This window comes from Triturus cristatus, chromosome 5_2 (genome assembly GCF_964204655.1).
Source record: "Triturus cristatus chromosome 5_2, aTriCri1.1, whole genome shotgun sequence".
NCBI classification, from domain to species: Eukaryota; Metazoa; Chordata; class Amphibia; order Caudata; family Salamandridae; genus Triturus; species Triturus cristatus.
The window spans coordinates 959,475,651-959,491,743 of NC_140588.1; the positions used below are offsets into that span (position 1 = coordinate 959,475,651).

Sequence of the window (16,093 nt, forward strand, 5' to 3'; positions counted from 1 at the left end):
AAAAACATAAACAAAAATAATGTCATGAGCAATACCAATAGCTCTAACTTTACCAATGCCGAGACCATTGCATTGTAAATGCTTGTTATCTTTGGGTACCAGCAGATCTTCACGTGGGCTGAACCAAGCTCTCTTCTGCGCACATCTCACCATCCTTTTAGGATAGCCCCTTGATAGTAATCTATTGCTGAGGTCGTCAGTTTCTTTCATATAATCTTTCTTGGAGCAATTCCTCCTGATTCGTAAAAACTGGCCAACCGGAAGATTATCTCGCAATACTCGTGGGTGGTGGCTGTTGTACCTCAGGAGTGTGTTGCGTTCCGACGGCTTACGATATAGAGTGGTAAATAACTTTATTTTCACAGCATATTTTGATGTCCAGGAATGCTATCTCATTGGCATTTGATTGTAGTGTGAATTTGATGTCATTACCGCATTGGTTTAACCAATTGTGAAAGAGGTCCAGCTCTGTCTTATCACCATTCCATATCAGCAGAATATCGTCTATGTACCTTTTCCATAAATTAACCCTGAGTTGGAAAGGGTTATTATTGAAAATGAAGGACTGTTCAAAATTGTCCATGTAGATGATCGCCAGGTCTGGGGCGAATGCTGCACCCATCGCCACACCCTTGGTCTGCACATAGTGATGGCCTTGAAAAAAGAAAAATTCTTCTTCATTGCTATAGTCAATAGGCTGATTATGAATTCAGTAGGCATCATAACAGGGGCTGGTCGTTGGTTCAAGACCTTCTTTATGACCTCCAGAGCTGGGTCCTGTGGTATACTCGTGTATAGTGATACATCACATGTTACTAGTAGTTGAGCATCTGGATTGAAGGGTTGTTTGTCGATTAATGTTATCGTCTCCATAGTGTCTCTCAGACGTGCCTGAGTCTCTTCCGCGATAGGTTTTAGAAAGAAGTCAATATACTTGCAAAGAGGTTCAAGTAACGATCCACAGCCCGAAACAATAGAGCGTCCCGGTGGATTGGAAATGTCCTTATGAATTTTAGGTAAGGTGTATATGGTTGGAAGACGGGGGTGATTTGATTCAAATAATCAAATTCATGTTTACTCAAGAAACCCATCTCCATTGCTTCTGAGGTTACATGTAAGATTTTGGTCGCTAGATCCTTGGTGGGGTCCATTCTCAGTTGGGCATAGCTTACTCCATCCTGTAGTTGTTTCATGATCTCTGTTTTGTATGCTGTAGTATCCTGCACTACAATCGCGCCCCCCCTTGTCCGCAGACATTGTGGTATTCTGGACGGTGTACTTGTATGTAGTCAGTAGTTTGGATACCATCTTTCTGAACCATGGTTTCATAGGCCAGGATTCTGTTAGTCATGGCATTTGTCGGAGGAAAGAATGTCGAGGAGACCCTCAACCCTGTTTGTGATCTTACTGGTGTTGCAGAGTTCCTGAAGAAATATCTTAGGTAGATTTTCCGGAAAAATCTATGTAGCACAGTTTTAATACTGAAGATGTTTGGATGGGCAGTGGGTACAAAGGACAGACCTTTTTGAAAGGATTCTCTCTTCATCCTCATTCAAAATATAAGAGGAAATATTCACCACAGGGTTGTTGTCTGTATTTACCATCTCTAAACCTTTCTGCGGGTGGAGATCTGGCGGTGATTCTCGGGTTGGAAGCTGACTTGTTTGGGTGTTGCTCCGCGACCCCTCTCCCATCCGGTATTGGTGGGTTGTTGGCCTCTTGGTGGACCACGGGGCCAGTTCCCACCCCGTCCTCTTGGGGGTCTCCATTGTCCCTCGTCTAAAAAAGGTTGGTAACTCTGGGGTGGATACCAACTATCCCGGTATCCGTAGCCGGTGTTTGTACCCGGTTGTTCACTATCACTGTTGGTGCTCACTGAAGAATCCGAGAAAGTAGTATAGTTTCTTCTCCCTCTGTATCCTCCTCTCCCTCTTCCTGTAAATCGTCCCTGATTGTCTTGCTTGTAGTAATCCTCGTTCAGGTAAGGGTTTGTGGTGTTCTCATAAAAACGGATGTCTTTAGACAGTTTATCAAGTTTCTTACTCTGAGTAGTTGTCTCAAAGTCCTTTAAAGTCTTACCCAGGTTGTCAAGGGCCTCCTTAGAGTTGGTCAGGGTAGTGTCACCTGCAATCTCCTGCTTGAGTGCCTCAATCTCACGTGAGAGTGTTTGAACTTGTTCAGCCGCTGTCTCGACGCCGAGTACCATCTAGTGTTGGGATGCGTTATTAGCCACGAAGCTGAACCCTTCTTTAAATTTAGGTATATCAATAAAAATTGCTGGTTCGTTTTTGATCTGCAGTCCAATGTGTATTATGTTAGCCTGCAGATACTTTGTGAGCAGATGTCCGTGTAGGCGGGTACGTATGAGTTTTTTTCTCAAGGCGTTCAAGTTTAGCGACCTACAACTGGATCAGGGCATTCTTCACCAAAGTGACCCTGGATATCCTTTTGTAGCTTTCAGTGACTCATGATCACGACTGTCTCACCATGGGTGTTATAGTAGGTCTCCTCAACTGTTCCATAGCTGAGTTCCTGGGCTCCAGATTCCATCTGTTGTGGTCTGAGACAAGCACTGCAAATGGACTTTTAGTGTATTATAGGACAACGACCACCACTTGTCCTCCTTTCGGTGGCCGCTTGCTTCTTATGATAGAGCATCCACGGGATCTCCTTTTCTGTCTCCTAGATCGTTCTCATTCCCAGGTTGCCTCTTAGCTGGGATCACCACACCTTTCGATTGTACTAAGGACCATGCTTCCGCTGGTGTTTGGAAAATTAAATGCGACGCATCGTCTTCCACCACCCTGAGTTTCGCAGTAAATCTAAAGGGTTTATTTCAGGTCTAAAAGGCTGAACTGTATGAATGAACTGCACTTCAGTAGTATAGGGCTGCATTTGATAAGGTCTCATTTCGCTTCAGAGACTGCAGATGTCAGGAATGTAAGGTGAAACTTTAGATTGGTACTCTTCATTCTTGGCCAATCGTTCTCAAACCGTGACAATGGCGACTTTTTTGCTTTAATGAGTCATTGTGTGGCGGGCCCAAAGGCTCTATATTAAGCTCCACCTTGTTTATTATGTCTCTCTCCTTGCTTCAATAATAAAACATAATTTGGGTTATCACATATGTCATATGCTAACAATACCCAAATTGTTGTCTCGATGGTGGGTGAATCTAAAGTGGACTCATCTGCATGAGTGACTTCAGTGATAAAATGGATGTGCGCCAATGCATTGAAGCCTAATAGAGATGAGATGAAGCTGCTGTGTTTTGGCCAGTTGCGATCACCAATGCACCAAATTAGTGGACCTTTGAATTCAGTGATCCTTCAACTCCAACTGCTGAAGTGAAAAACTTTGGTTCTGGTGATTGATTTTACTATGGAGAAGCGAATATATACGTTTTTAAAATCAGGTTTGTTTTTTTATATTAAAGATGCTGATAAAAGTACTCCCATTGCTACTTAAAACGGACTCATAAGAAGGTGGCCCAGGCTACAATTTTTATTGCTTCTGGGCTACTGTAATGCCCTATACTTGATGCTATTGATTAAGGCGATAGCCTGTTTGCAGTACAAAAGGGGGTCATTAAAGTTTTGGCAGGTGTCTAGCAATACGCCTGCTACTCCTATATTGAAAACTCTGCATTGTTTACCTATTGAAACAAGCTATTTTGAACTGAATTCTTTTATGTCTCATCGAACTGACTAAATCTGGGTACTTAAATTATTTCAGATTCTCATCAGGGCTATTTTCTGTGTCGGCCTCTAACGTCTGCTAATGTTTTCCTGTTTACTGATCTCCTGAATAAGTCTGACTCGAAAAGAGCTTTTTCTATTTTTAGCTCCCAAACTATGGAATATCCTCTCTTTAGTTAAGGGGTGAAGACAATCGCCTAAAGGTTTGTAGATATTTGAAGACTTCTAAAGTAAACTGGTTGCTTTATCAGTCCAGTGCAAGGACACTAATTTTAGGTTACCAGTTACACTTTGTAAAACTAATTCATCCTCCCCATAGTCTGAATTCAGTAATGACGTTGCAATTGTAAGGCCATGGCCTTTAGTTCTGCAGAGCTGCGGAAGGAGGTCTATGACCCTACAATTGAGTAGCTGGACAGCGATGAGCGCACCGCCAGACAGGGAGGGGTGCGGCCTGGCACGCAATGTGTTCTTTTGATCGAGAAGAAAATTGAGGCCCGTACTGCCAGAACTGTGTTCATCGACTACTCTTCCAGAAGTAGTTCCATGTTTGGGCCCTCAGAGCATTGGGAGTCCAATTAGTTCAATGTTTTTGCATCCAGAACTCCCATCAGAGCCTTTCAGCTCTTATCTTCAGTTCTTACAACTTAGATTTCAAAGTCTGCAAATGAAGTTTGCATTTCGTCGTGGGGCGCATTATAGCTACAATCTACTCGCTGTCAGCTGCTTATGATCCGCTCCAAAGTAAGTTCATCTCAATTGTCACTACTCCAGTCTTTGACTGCAGAGCACTTTTTATATCAAGTATTGCCTGCAATGTAGTGTTGAGTTTCCTTGTGTGTTTCTCCAGGGTAGATTCCGTTTGATGCATGGGGTAAGCAACTACTGGTGTTTTGACTACTCTTCTATCGTGCTCTATGAAGGTGGACACTAGTTCTGGGCTTAAACAGCATCTATTGCTGAATGTCAGTTGATTATTGAAGATTGCTAGTTACAGTTTTGTGATCCTGTGTCCCCGAGGGGGCTTAACCATACATTGATTATTAAAGATTGCTAGTTATTGGGCGTGCTCGATCTAGCCTAGAGGCCTCTCTTGGCGCGATCGAAAGCCGGCTCCAGCCATGGGCCGTTTTGGCTGCCAGGTGCACTTAAATGGTTGGTCAGGCCCTTCACCAGCCTCTGAGCAGCAGCCTCCAGATACAATCTTCATTTGAGCAACTTTGGTAAAAAAAACAATGGATTCCGTTTGTGTGTTTTTTTTTTTTTTTTTTTGGTGGACTTATTTCATCTGTATACAAACTTGAGATGCTTTTCAAAGATACTTTTAACGCCTTGTCTGCGTTCTTTAACCTGCTGTTATGAATTTTTACTTCTGAAATTAATGCAGAGCATTTTATATGGTCTGAAATTGTAATGGTAATATTCCTTTGTTCAACAGGCTAAAAAGTCAGATACCTGAGATTAAGCAAACATTAGAAATCTTAAAACACATGCAGAAGAAAAAGGTAAATTTGGATTCATTTCCTTGGTTGTTTAACTCGGTATAAAAGTGTTTTAACTGTTTGTTTATTCTGGCCATGTTCCTTGCATATTTAAGATTATATCGTTAAATCACCTAAGCATGCAAGCACTGGGATTTTGGAGTAAGTAACTAGAGGTATGATTTATATATGGATTAGTTACTAGTCTAGTCACATTGTAAGTGCTGTTCTAAATATTTAGTCTCTGGATTAATCAATTATGTGGGAAGATTGTTCCATACAAATGAATTAGTACTCTGACTTGTGCATGTACTTTATGCCGAAGTGCAGCATGTCCTCCCCAATGCATATTGCATTGGTGTTGACCTTATAAAATTATGACTAAAGGTTGTTTCTAGTACGTACAGTCTGCTACTGTGTTTCACTTTACAGTTCCATTTTGACCCTACAAACTTTCTCAACCAACATTAAAGATTGGCTTGTTTTCTCCCTATCTTTGTTAATCCTGGCTATTTGACACACCAAGGAATGTTTCCTAGATTGACTGCTCATCAGGTTCTGCCACCTCCCATGTACACTCTGTAGAAGACCTATTGAAAGTCCATACCATCAGTACAGCTAAGAAGATAAGGACCAATCCTTATTTAACTTGATTTCCCTGTGGGGTTACATGCATTTTCTGTTACACCTAGGCTACCTAATGCTAGTTGATCCTGAGTCACTCTTAACCCATGCAGTTGCTGGTTATAAGGAACAGTGATACAAGAACACACAGGGAAAATGTTTATAACCGCAGCAGACTGTTCATAGTTTTGCTCTTTGGAAAGGTTTCTGAGGCTTATGTTAACATATGGTGCCTGTGATTGGCACTTGTTACAAATCACATTTACTGATGGAACTCTCTGGCCATAATTCGTCATCCATCTTATGGGGTACATGCTACTGTTTTTCGTCATCTACGTGCACTGTTCTTAAGGAGTATACTCAAACAGTTATCCTATTTGGACTGGTCAAAAGCTATAACTAAAGTGTTAGATTTTTCTCATGTTGTAAACCACTTAATCAACATCTGCAGGGACACCGTGCCTAAGGAAATCGGCAATGCAACCAACCAATGAAAATTACATTCTCAAACAACAAACTCAATACAGACTTCTCTGATTAATTCATCCACAGTAAAAACCAGGGACTCCAAAAAAATCTCCATTCTCTAGTGACACCGAATATGTACATAGAAAACTAACTCTCTAAACAGTCTCCGAGAATTATTCAAATGCATGAAACGTCCAAAACTTTCTGATGGATACTTCTAAACAGAGCTTCACATTTAAAATATTCCCCAGTTGCCAGACTGGACCTGTCCGTTTTTCATTGCAGTGCTCCTGCGCAACATTAGGTGTCACTGCATTAGCTTCGTTCCACCCGAGATTTGTGGAAGTATAAGCACCATTCTTGTGCACCAGTTTCCTTTCTTTCCTAACCTTCATGGCTCGATCTGGAACTCCACTCCCTTTTTCATTGGTGTTGATGCTATTTGAAATCTAACTCCAGTGGGCAACAAAGCCCCCACCTAAAACAACCGGGTTCAGACCGTGGTGTGACAGTTGCATATACATTGTTAATCCACCAGTGCAAAATGCCTTTGGTGTTTCGGATGCTGGCATAACTTCGTCGTGCAACAAGTGTGCTCTCTTGCACCCTGGACCATGAAGCAAAGCTGTACATCGCCAAACATCGGAAGAAGTGATTGACGTCACTTAAATCCTGTCCCGCTCCCAGTCAAGTGTGCAGTCCTGCTTCCGGTCAAGGGTGCAATCACTCTTCCAATCCGTAGCTCAGACCTGTGAAAAAAGTACCGAAGTACACAGAGAAGTCCAAGAGTCATAATGTCTTGTCAGTGAAAAAGTACTCCAAGGTCAAAGTTGTATTTTTCTGAATTTATTTTTTCCGTGGTTATTCCAAGAGGAAACATAAGGGGACGGTGGACTCGACACCCATCCCAACATTCTTTTTGAAGAGAAGTTGCGAAGGTGTCGAGGTGCTACTCCCAATCCCAGGTTGAGGAGCTGATTTGGCAGTTGAACATGATACTCGCAGTATTCCCCCGGCCCATCGACTACCCCAGAGTCGGACTAGGCCTTTTAGGGAGGCCATACTCTGTATTTTTGGCCTGCTCCCTCTAGCGATCCTTCGGGCACCAAATATCCAAAGGGGTTTCAAGTTGAGTTACTGCTAGCAGACCAATCCTCAGTGCTGTCTTAGCCCCTACACCCCTGGTTCTGCACCATTTTCAAGACCCCTTGGCAGTGCTTCTTTCATAAATGCCAGTCCTGACTGATGTAAGACCCCAAGCCGACTCAGTCTGACCCCAACCGAAGTCACCTTCCAACTCCTCTTCACCACACCCAGTTTCTGTTCAGCTTGCTTCCGACAATACACTCCACCTACCGCAGAGCAGTCCACTGAGTCTTTATCAGCGTTTTGATCTGATTGTGGCCACAGTTTGCTACCACCTGGAGATAATGGTGATGATGGGGGTGATTTACTGACATTTTAATCACATCACTGTTTGTACACGGATTTACAGGAATCTAATTTGCTTCATACGTCTCTGATGTACGATTTTTTTCCCCATTTCTCTCCTCTGGCTGCCTGCTGAGGAGGTCTAAACCTTGCTCTTGTATGCTAGTGAACAGGCCGGTGTCTAGGCACCATAGATCATACCTGCTGACTCAGATTTTCTTACACAGCATTCTACGCCTGTGAGTTTGGTGGTCCATGCTTTCGTCACTTTTATTCCCTCTCCATCCCCTCACCAAGGATTCAAAAAAGGATTGTGGTACTTGCTGAACTGAATTTTTTCAGCCTTGCCTTGAGGCAGATTTTGCAAGCTAGGCTATTGAATGCATGCCTGGCTGTCCCAAAGAGTTTAGGACCTCTTTAGCACAAACCATTCAAGATGCTGCCAAATATGTAAATAGTGCTTGCCTGGATGCTACTAATTACTTGTGGCGAGTTGACAGCACTAGTGTGGTGCCAGGAGCTCTTCCATGAAGTCTTCTTATGCCAGGCACAGGGACAAATTTGTGACCTGTCGTGGAGCCCGCAGGACAGACCCATCGCAAGCTAAGCTGTTTTATATTTTTTGGTTTGCTTTGTCTTTGCCCCTTCAGGCCTCTGGGGTGTGACCGAACCAACTGGCCATGTGTAAATCGCCAATTATGATGCAGATTACTAAAAGGTTAACACATGTACAGTGCCAAACTGTTTGTGATGCCACTGTGATACCTTAATTTAGTCCTGACATTGCTAATGCATACTCCCTTCAGGACTGTGGACAGGTGTTCATTGCCTCTTTGACTCTAAAGACTATATCCCGCTATAGCCTGTTGGTGCAACTGCCCTATACCACTTTTTTTTATTTCTGATAAAATGGTGCTGAGGACCTTTTCACATCTGCCGTACACCTCGAAAAAGCTGCACCCCATAAGAGCTATAATCTCATCAATCGCACCAAAGACCATCAGGTGGACAGTCTGCATTTTGTAGGATTCTCAAGAGCAACAAAAGGTAAGGTGGTGCGGAACGGACCCTGTCAAAATGGCTAGTCCTTTACATGAAGATCTGCTATGCGTTGGCCAGAACGCAGCCTCCATAAGGTCTGAGAGCCCAGGCCACCAGGGCGAAGGCTTTTGCCTGTGCGTTGGTATTCAGAATGCCTGTTCTGTCAGGCCATAATGTGGTTTTCGGTGCACATATTTACAAATCGCTACTCCTTTGATATCCAGGTCTGATGGGAAGGGCATATCTCCTATTCAGTCCTGCACAATCTTTTTTTGCTATCTATTCTGGAGGCGGCAAATCTGCGGTTAGTAATATCCATCAGAAGAACAAGTTACTTACCCTATGAAACGCTCTTTCTTTTGGATAGCCTATCTAACCACAGATTTCTCTCTAGCTTCCCACCGCCACCTGCTATGGATTGACTTTTATTTTCTGGCCAGAAGAGAGTGAAAGGCAACGGAAAAGCGTTTCAAAGGAAGTGAGCATCCCGATCACAATAAAATGCCATATGGCGAAATAGCATAAATCTGGCCTTTGGTGCAAATGTGCCTATAAACAATGCCCTTAAATTATGACCATGTACGGCACCCACATGGTCTTAAATACGGGGAACACCCATCGCAACGCATGCGTCGCATCGCATGCGTTTACATCGCATGCCATCACAACGCACGCGACGTTACGCCGCGTGCGTTCACTACGCACGACGTTCCATCGCGGGTGCCATTGCATCGCGGGCGCTGTTAGAACGCAGGTGCGGGTACACGGGCGGCAGGGGAGACAACGTTGGAACCAGGTTAGGTCGACGCTGTTTTAGGGTTTAGGGTAGTTTATGGGTAGTGCAGTGGAGGGGGGGGGGGGGGTTTAGGTTTTAGGGCTTAGGGTTAATTGTTGTATATGGGAGTGTTTTAGGCTTTAGGGTTAGGGCTTAGGGTTAGGAGGCGTGTATGCTAGTGTTTTAGGCTTTAGGGTTAGGGCTTAGGGGGCGTATAGGCTAGTGTTTTAGGCTTTTGGGTTAGGGCTTAGGGTTAGGGGGCGTGTATGTACGTGTTTTAGGCTTTAGGGTTAGGGCTTAGGGTTTATGTTAGTGTATGGTACTGTTTTGCCGTGAGTGTCGGGCGGAGTGCTGGAATGCGCGGTCTTGGTGTGCGTTGTAAATGTCTTTTGCATGCGTGTGAAGGCATCGTGCGATGTTGTGGTTTGCGTGGTGAATGCATGCTATGTAACGGTGTGTGCGATGTAATGAATGCGATGTAGTGGTGTGCGTTGTTTGTTTGCGTTGAATCGTCATACATCCCTTAAATACACACCTGCACAAAACACTGTTGTGTTTTCAAGAAGGGACAGAGATTACTGAAACAAGCTCAACCTCATTTTAATTTCACCGCCAAGAGTGACCCAGAATAATGCTACAAAGTCAATGCACAGCATGTGAATCCAGAAAAGGATTCAACCTGCAAAATGAAATGGTTGCTTAACAATAGGAGTCATTGTTCAGCTTGAAGAATTTTATGGATTCAAATGCGCGTTCTCGGTCTTCCCAGGAAATGAGGTGAAAAAAGGAGGGAAGTATGCTGCAATACCAAAAACTAGAAGAGAAGCCAGCGAGTACAGAAGTATTCACCAAAGGGGAAAACATAATCTGACCAAGCTTAGAGGCTCCAGGGTGCACATCTTACGTCACAGGAGGAGAGTCATAACACCAAATGGCTACAGACCATAACCAGAGAAGAAGGAAATAAAAAGACCAAAGGTGGATTAACGAGACGTTTCCGTAGCCAACCACTCAATGGCGGAATAATACCCAGCATGTGAATCTTCAGGCTACAAAACTACTAGTACTAGAAAGTAACCATTTTGTTAAGTTTTGTATGCAAATAGTCCATGATGGCATTTATAGCCAATGGAATTATCGCCTGTAGGGAAACCTGTCCCTGTGATGCAGGCCCTACAGGAACTGGCCAGCCTATCCGATTCTGCAGCACATACTGTCCGAGTGGCCTGTACAGAGATGCTATTTAATGTAAAACTTACAACCTCCCTGTGAGAAAGTGCCCTCTTTCTTGCATGGTATGCCCCCACTTTTTGCTGAATTGCTGATGTGCTTTGACTGTGTGCGCCCTGGGCTCCTGCCAATCGGGTACCCAGGGCCTGTGTTCATTTCCTAAAACAGCATTGAAGCCTAAACCCAATTGGCATCTCTGGCCACGTGTCGGCCCCTGATAAATGGTACCATAGGTACCCAGGGCACTGTGACCAGAGAAGGCCGCAGAACTTATTGTGCCACCCTTAGAGTCCCTGTACCCTGACACACACACACTGCCTTTGCAGGCTGAGTGTCTTGGTGCAGAACAAAACAAGAGTCGACATGGCACACATCCCTGTGTGCCATGCCAACAAACCACTGCCCTGGCATACATCAGTCACCCCTCTAGCTGGGTGCCATATGCCAGTGGTGAGGGTACGGGTGCATGAGCCCTGGACCCCTACAGTGCCCAAGTCCATTCTTGGCCCTGTAAGTGCAGTGGTGCCATTAAGAGTATATTGTGCTGGGTGTTTGTCATTACGAACTCCACCGCACCATAATGGCTACACTGAAGACTGAGAAGTTTGGTATCCAACTTCACAGCACATTAACCCCACACTGATGCCAGTGTGGGATTTAATGTAAAATGCACGACAGAGGGCATCTAAGAGATGCCCCCTGAAACTCGACCAACTCCCAGTGACCTGACTGAGTGGCTGGCTAGGCTGCCACCACCAGACATGTTTCTGGACCCCTGGGTTGAGAGCTTTCTGCTTTCGGGGGCCTGAACCAATGCACATCCTGGGACGAGGTGCCAAGCCTCCTCCCCCAGGATGGACAGGGTTCACGAAGGAGAAGCTTCAAAGGCATGCAGCCTTTGTGAGCCTCTCCAAACCATTTGCTGCTTTCGGCAACTGGTCCCCACTGGTTCTACCCCCCACTTTGGGCGGGAGATCCAGCGGGAAAAACAAAGTGAGGAAGAGAGGTGTGCCCACCTCTGCTAACTCCACCCCTAGGGTGGGGGAGGCGAGGTGAAGCACAACCTTGAGTCCCGCCATCTTGAGGATGGGTGACCCAGCCAACCAGTGACAGGCTCCTGCTCCCCTTCCACTGGAGAGTGGCAGAATAGGGAAGGGACCCATTGGTCCCTGCCCTTTACCTACCTGTAACACCCTTAATTTAGTATTTAGGGGCACCCTGAACCTTCCTTCCTCAGACCCAGCAACAACAAGAAAAAGAAGAGAAGAACGAGAAGCCATGCAGATCTAACAAGAGGACGACGGCCACTGACTTGGCCCCAGCCCTACAGGCCTGTCTTCCCTCGAACCTGCTCCTGCAAAACCCCGGCGTGTCCAGCGGACAGCAACCTCAAAACCCCCGTAGGACCTGCCTGCATTTAGTTTCCAAGCTGTTTCTCCCGTGAACACTGGACGTATTTGAACTGCAGCTTCTGGTGCCAGCCAGAAACCGCAAATCCAGCCCACTCTACACTCGCCGAATCCGGCCCGAGCTCGTGTGGACAAATATCACGAGGAGGTCCCCCCAGCGATCCTGACCCGAGATCTGGCGACACCTGACTTGCCTCAAGCCTCCTAACGCCTGCAGCCTCAATCCAGAGAACCCCACCCCCCCACCGCAACCAGAGCAGGTAAGAAAATCCGATGTCCCAAGGCACCCCTGCACCTGACGCCCCACGGCCTTGTGTGCTCAACCCAGGAGTGCTTAACCAACCCTCTACATCCCAATTTACCCCTCGAAGTGGTGGTCACTCCTGGAAGATCCTCGTCCCGAGCTTGCAGTGTTTCTTTGCCCTGGAGAATCTCCATTGAAATCAACAGGGCACCCTGCCTCAAAACAGCACCCTGCACCCAGCCACCCTAGTGCCGCTGAGGGTGCCCCTTTGGTGCTAACTTGGTCCCCAACTCGCCCTGAGCTTAACCCTAGGAGCTTTGGTCCCACAACCCCGTGGCCTGCTTGCCAGCAGCCACCAATCGAAGCCCCTCTATCCTCCATAGGATAACATTGGGCCTCAACACTCTGCACCCGGCAGCCCTCGTGCCATTGGGGGTGCAACAACAGTGCATCACTGACCCTGGGAGACCCCTGAGTCTAACCCCAGGACCCTAACTCAAAAGACTGATTAACTACCTGGAAACCGATAACCTCTTTTTCCTCATAGAATAACATTGACACTTTTTCTCCCAAAAAGTTTCGAAGTGTCGACTTTTGGAAACTACAAATATTCCTTTAAAAATCAGCCGAATAACCAAAACTCGTTTCCTCAACTGTTTTCAAGAAATGTCCCAGTGCTGAATCTCGGTATCCAGCACGGAGTAAGAAAAAGTATCGTTAACATAACTTACCTGCTAAGTGAGTTTCCTCCCATAGGATAACATTGGTGATTCTTTGTGAAAAAGTTTCAAAGTGTCTACTTTTGAAATGCAACAATATTCTTTAAAAATCGTACCTCTAACTAAAACACATTTGCTCACTGTTGGACAGGCCACATGAAGGGCTTGCTCCCTCCCCGCAGGACAGGGCCCGAGCCCCGGCCCTCCAGGTGTTACCCACAGAAACAACCCGCACCCCGTCTCCAGACGGGACTCCTGCCCCCGGACATCTCTGTATCATGGGGCCGAACCACTACCGGCTCACTCGCCCGGCCCGGCCGCCATCTTGGACACTGCCCCACGAGGCCGCGTGGCCTCAGCTCGACCCTAACCCTGGGCCTGGCCAGGCCCCGACATCCCGGCACCACCATCCACCCAGGAGGTGAACGGACCACTTGGCAGGTCGATGGGAGAAAGAAGTGTCGATGGCTCTCCCCCGCCAGGTGCCGATCGCCCCCCAGCTCCCCCGGGCGCTGGCTCCACCCCCCTGCTGGGTGTCTGGACTCCCTCATCCCGGACCTCCCGACCTCCAAGTGCGAGGGTCCGGACATCAAAGGGCGCCAGACCTATAACTGGGGCAGCTCCAGAGCAGGAAGGCAGTTGTATCCTGGATGTCGAGAGACACCGTGAAGAACTCATCCTTGACGGACTACCGGCGCTGCCGTAGCCCTGCCTTGTGAACTACAGTCCTGCCTGCTGGCGCTGCCGCGGCCTTCTGCATCCTCCATCCTCGTCGGGACCTGCTGGCGCTGCCGCGGACCGTTGTGACTACCACCTTCGTCGGGATCTGCTGGCGCTGCCGCGGACCGTTGTAACGACCACCTTCACCGGGACCTGCTGGCGCTGCCGCTGCCCGTCCATCTAGAACACCGAGCTCGAGGATTGTGAGCTATTCATCATATCATCGCATCTACCAGATTGGTAACAAGACTGTCCCGCTACCCCCTTTCCCAACCAAGAGTCTAGAATCGAGGGGACCCATGAGTCCAGACCTCCTTGTACCATTCCATCGTACCTAAGAGATCGCTTATAAAGAACGTTAAACCTTATCCTTGTGTGGTGTACGTCTGTGGGGGGGGGAAGTTACTCGTCTGTACGATCGCTGGAGACGGCTCTCCCCGGAGACCTCTCCCCTTGTCCTCGGCCGACCCTCCCGGTCCGTCTAACATTGGTGGCCAGCGGCGCGATATGAATCAACGCGTAATCGTACAGAGAGTAGCTCACCCCACGACGAAACCACAATGTCAACCAAAGAGAGCGGATCCACCGAGAAATTCCAGATGGAGAAATTGGAAGAGTACAGCCATCGTGAATTGAAACAATTCTGCATTGAACTAGGCATTGCTACCACCGGCCTGAGTACCAAAGACGATTTCAAGCACGCCATTGAGTCGTGGGCAGAAACCGGGGCCGCCAGATCCCCGGACCAAAACATTGCAGCATCAGAGAGGAACACCACGGCTCCCGAAGAGCGAAGAACGGGCCTCTCGCAGGAAGAAATCCAAGAGAGAGAAAAAAACAGACTACATGAGTTAGAAATGGCACGGCTCAAAATGGACAGTGAACTAAAATTAGCCGAACAAAAACTGAACCTAGAGCATCTGCGACTCCGAGAAGAACGGGAAGAAAAACAGAGGCAGAGAGAGCTCGAAGAAAAGAGATTAGCATACGATCACGAGCGCAAACTGGCAGAAATAGACCTACGGAAGCAGAACAAAGAACTGGAGGTGCCCGAGCGACCGCGCACCCCGGGAGCGACAGAAAAGAAAGTCCACATCCCCAAGGATGTCGTTCGAGAGTATGTCCGAGAGGACGACATACAACAGTGGTTCAAGGCCTACGAGATCGCCATGACCTCCCACCGGATCGATCGAAGTGACTGGGGAGCCGGTCTATGGGGGAGGTTCGTCAATGAAGGCCGCGATGCCCTGTTACAGCTCCCAGACCATCAGATGTCATCCTATGACCACATGAAGGCTGCCCTCCTCACCCGATATGGGCTCACACCCGAAATGTACCGCCAGAGGTTCCGAGACTGCACCCGGATCCCGGGTACAACTTGGGTGGAATATGTCCACTATTTCAGCCGAGCCTTCGAGGGTTGGATCAAGGGAAACCACGTAACGACCTACGAGCAACTTTTTAATCTCATGGTGTGGGAGCACCTCTCTAACAACTGCTTCGTCGAGCTCAGGCAGCACCTCCTCGACAGTAAATTGACTGACCCACGGCAACTCGCCGCCGAAGCTGACCGGTGGGAAAGCACCCGAGTGGGCCGGAGAGGGCCGCACGAACAGAACCGGAACAACCAAGGTCAGCACCGTCCCCGAGGAGGAGGAGGAGGCCAGGGACGAGGAAGAGACACCGTCCCGGCCGCTCCCGCTGCCAGCACCCCGCCCCCGGCCAGCCGGGGCAACCCCCCGATGCGCCCGGGGTTCCGAGCCAATGTCACGTGTCACCGATGCCAGCGAGTCGGCCACTACGCCAATGATCCGAACTGTCCACAGAACCAAACTCCGAGACCCCGCCAGGTAGCTGCCGCCGCCCTGGGGGGAGAACAAATCTCCGAAGAACAGGAAGAATACGAGCAGGAACAACAAGAGTGGGAACCGGCCGCCATGGTTCTAGCGTGCCTAGGGGGAAGAGACATGGTCCCGCGGGCTCCCCTACCCGCCAACACCAGAAAATATAGTCAGTGGGTGAACATTAATGGACGCCGGGCCGAAGCACTACGGGACACGGGGGCCAGTGTGACGGCCGTCCGCTGTCACCTGGTAAAACCAGAGCAGATCCTGCCGAACATTCTCTGCCCCGTCCGTTCAGCCGACAATTCGGAGAGTCTATGTCAGATGGCCTGCGTCCCCTTCGAATGGGGAGGAGTCTCCGGCATGTTGAAGGTGACGGTCCGAGATGATGCCCCCGTGGACTGTCTCC

The 16,093-nt window shown here is 47.7% G+C and overlaps 1 protein-coding gene across 1 annotated transcript in view; it reads left to right on the forward strand.

The window, feature by feature from the left end:
• VBP1 (VHL binding protein 1) overlaps window positions 1-16,093 on the forward strand; it is an 87,202-nt gene that overhangs the window by 29,855 nt on the left and 41,254 nt on the right. The window contains exon 3 of the mRNA XM_085608151.1: window positions 5,137-5,203. Coding sequence (XP_085464277.1) covers window positions 5,137-5,203 — 67 coding nt within the window. The remainder of the gene's footprint in view (window positions 1-5,136; window positions 5,204-16,093) is intronic.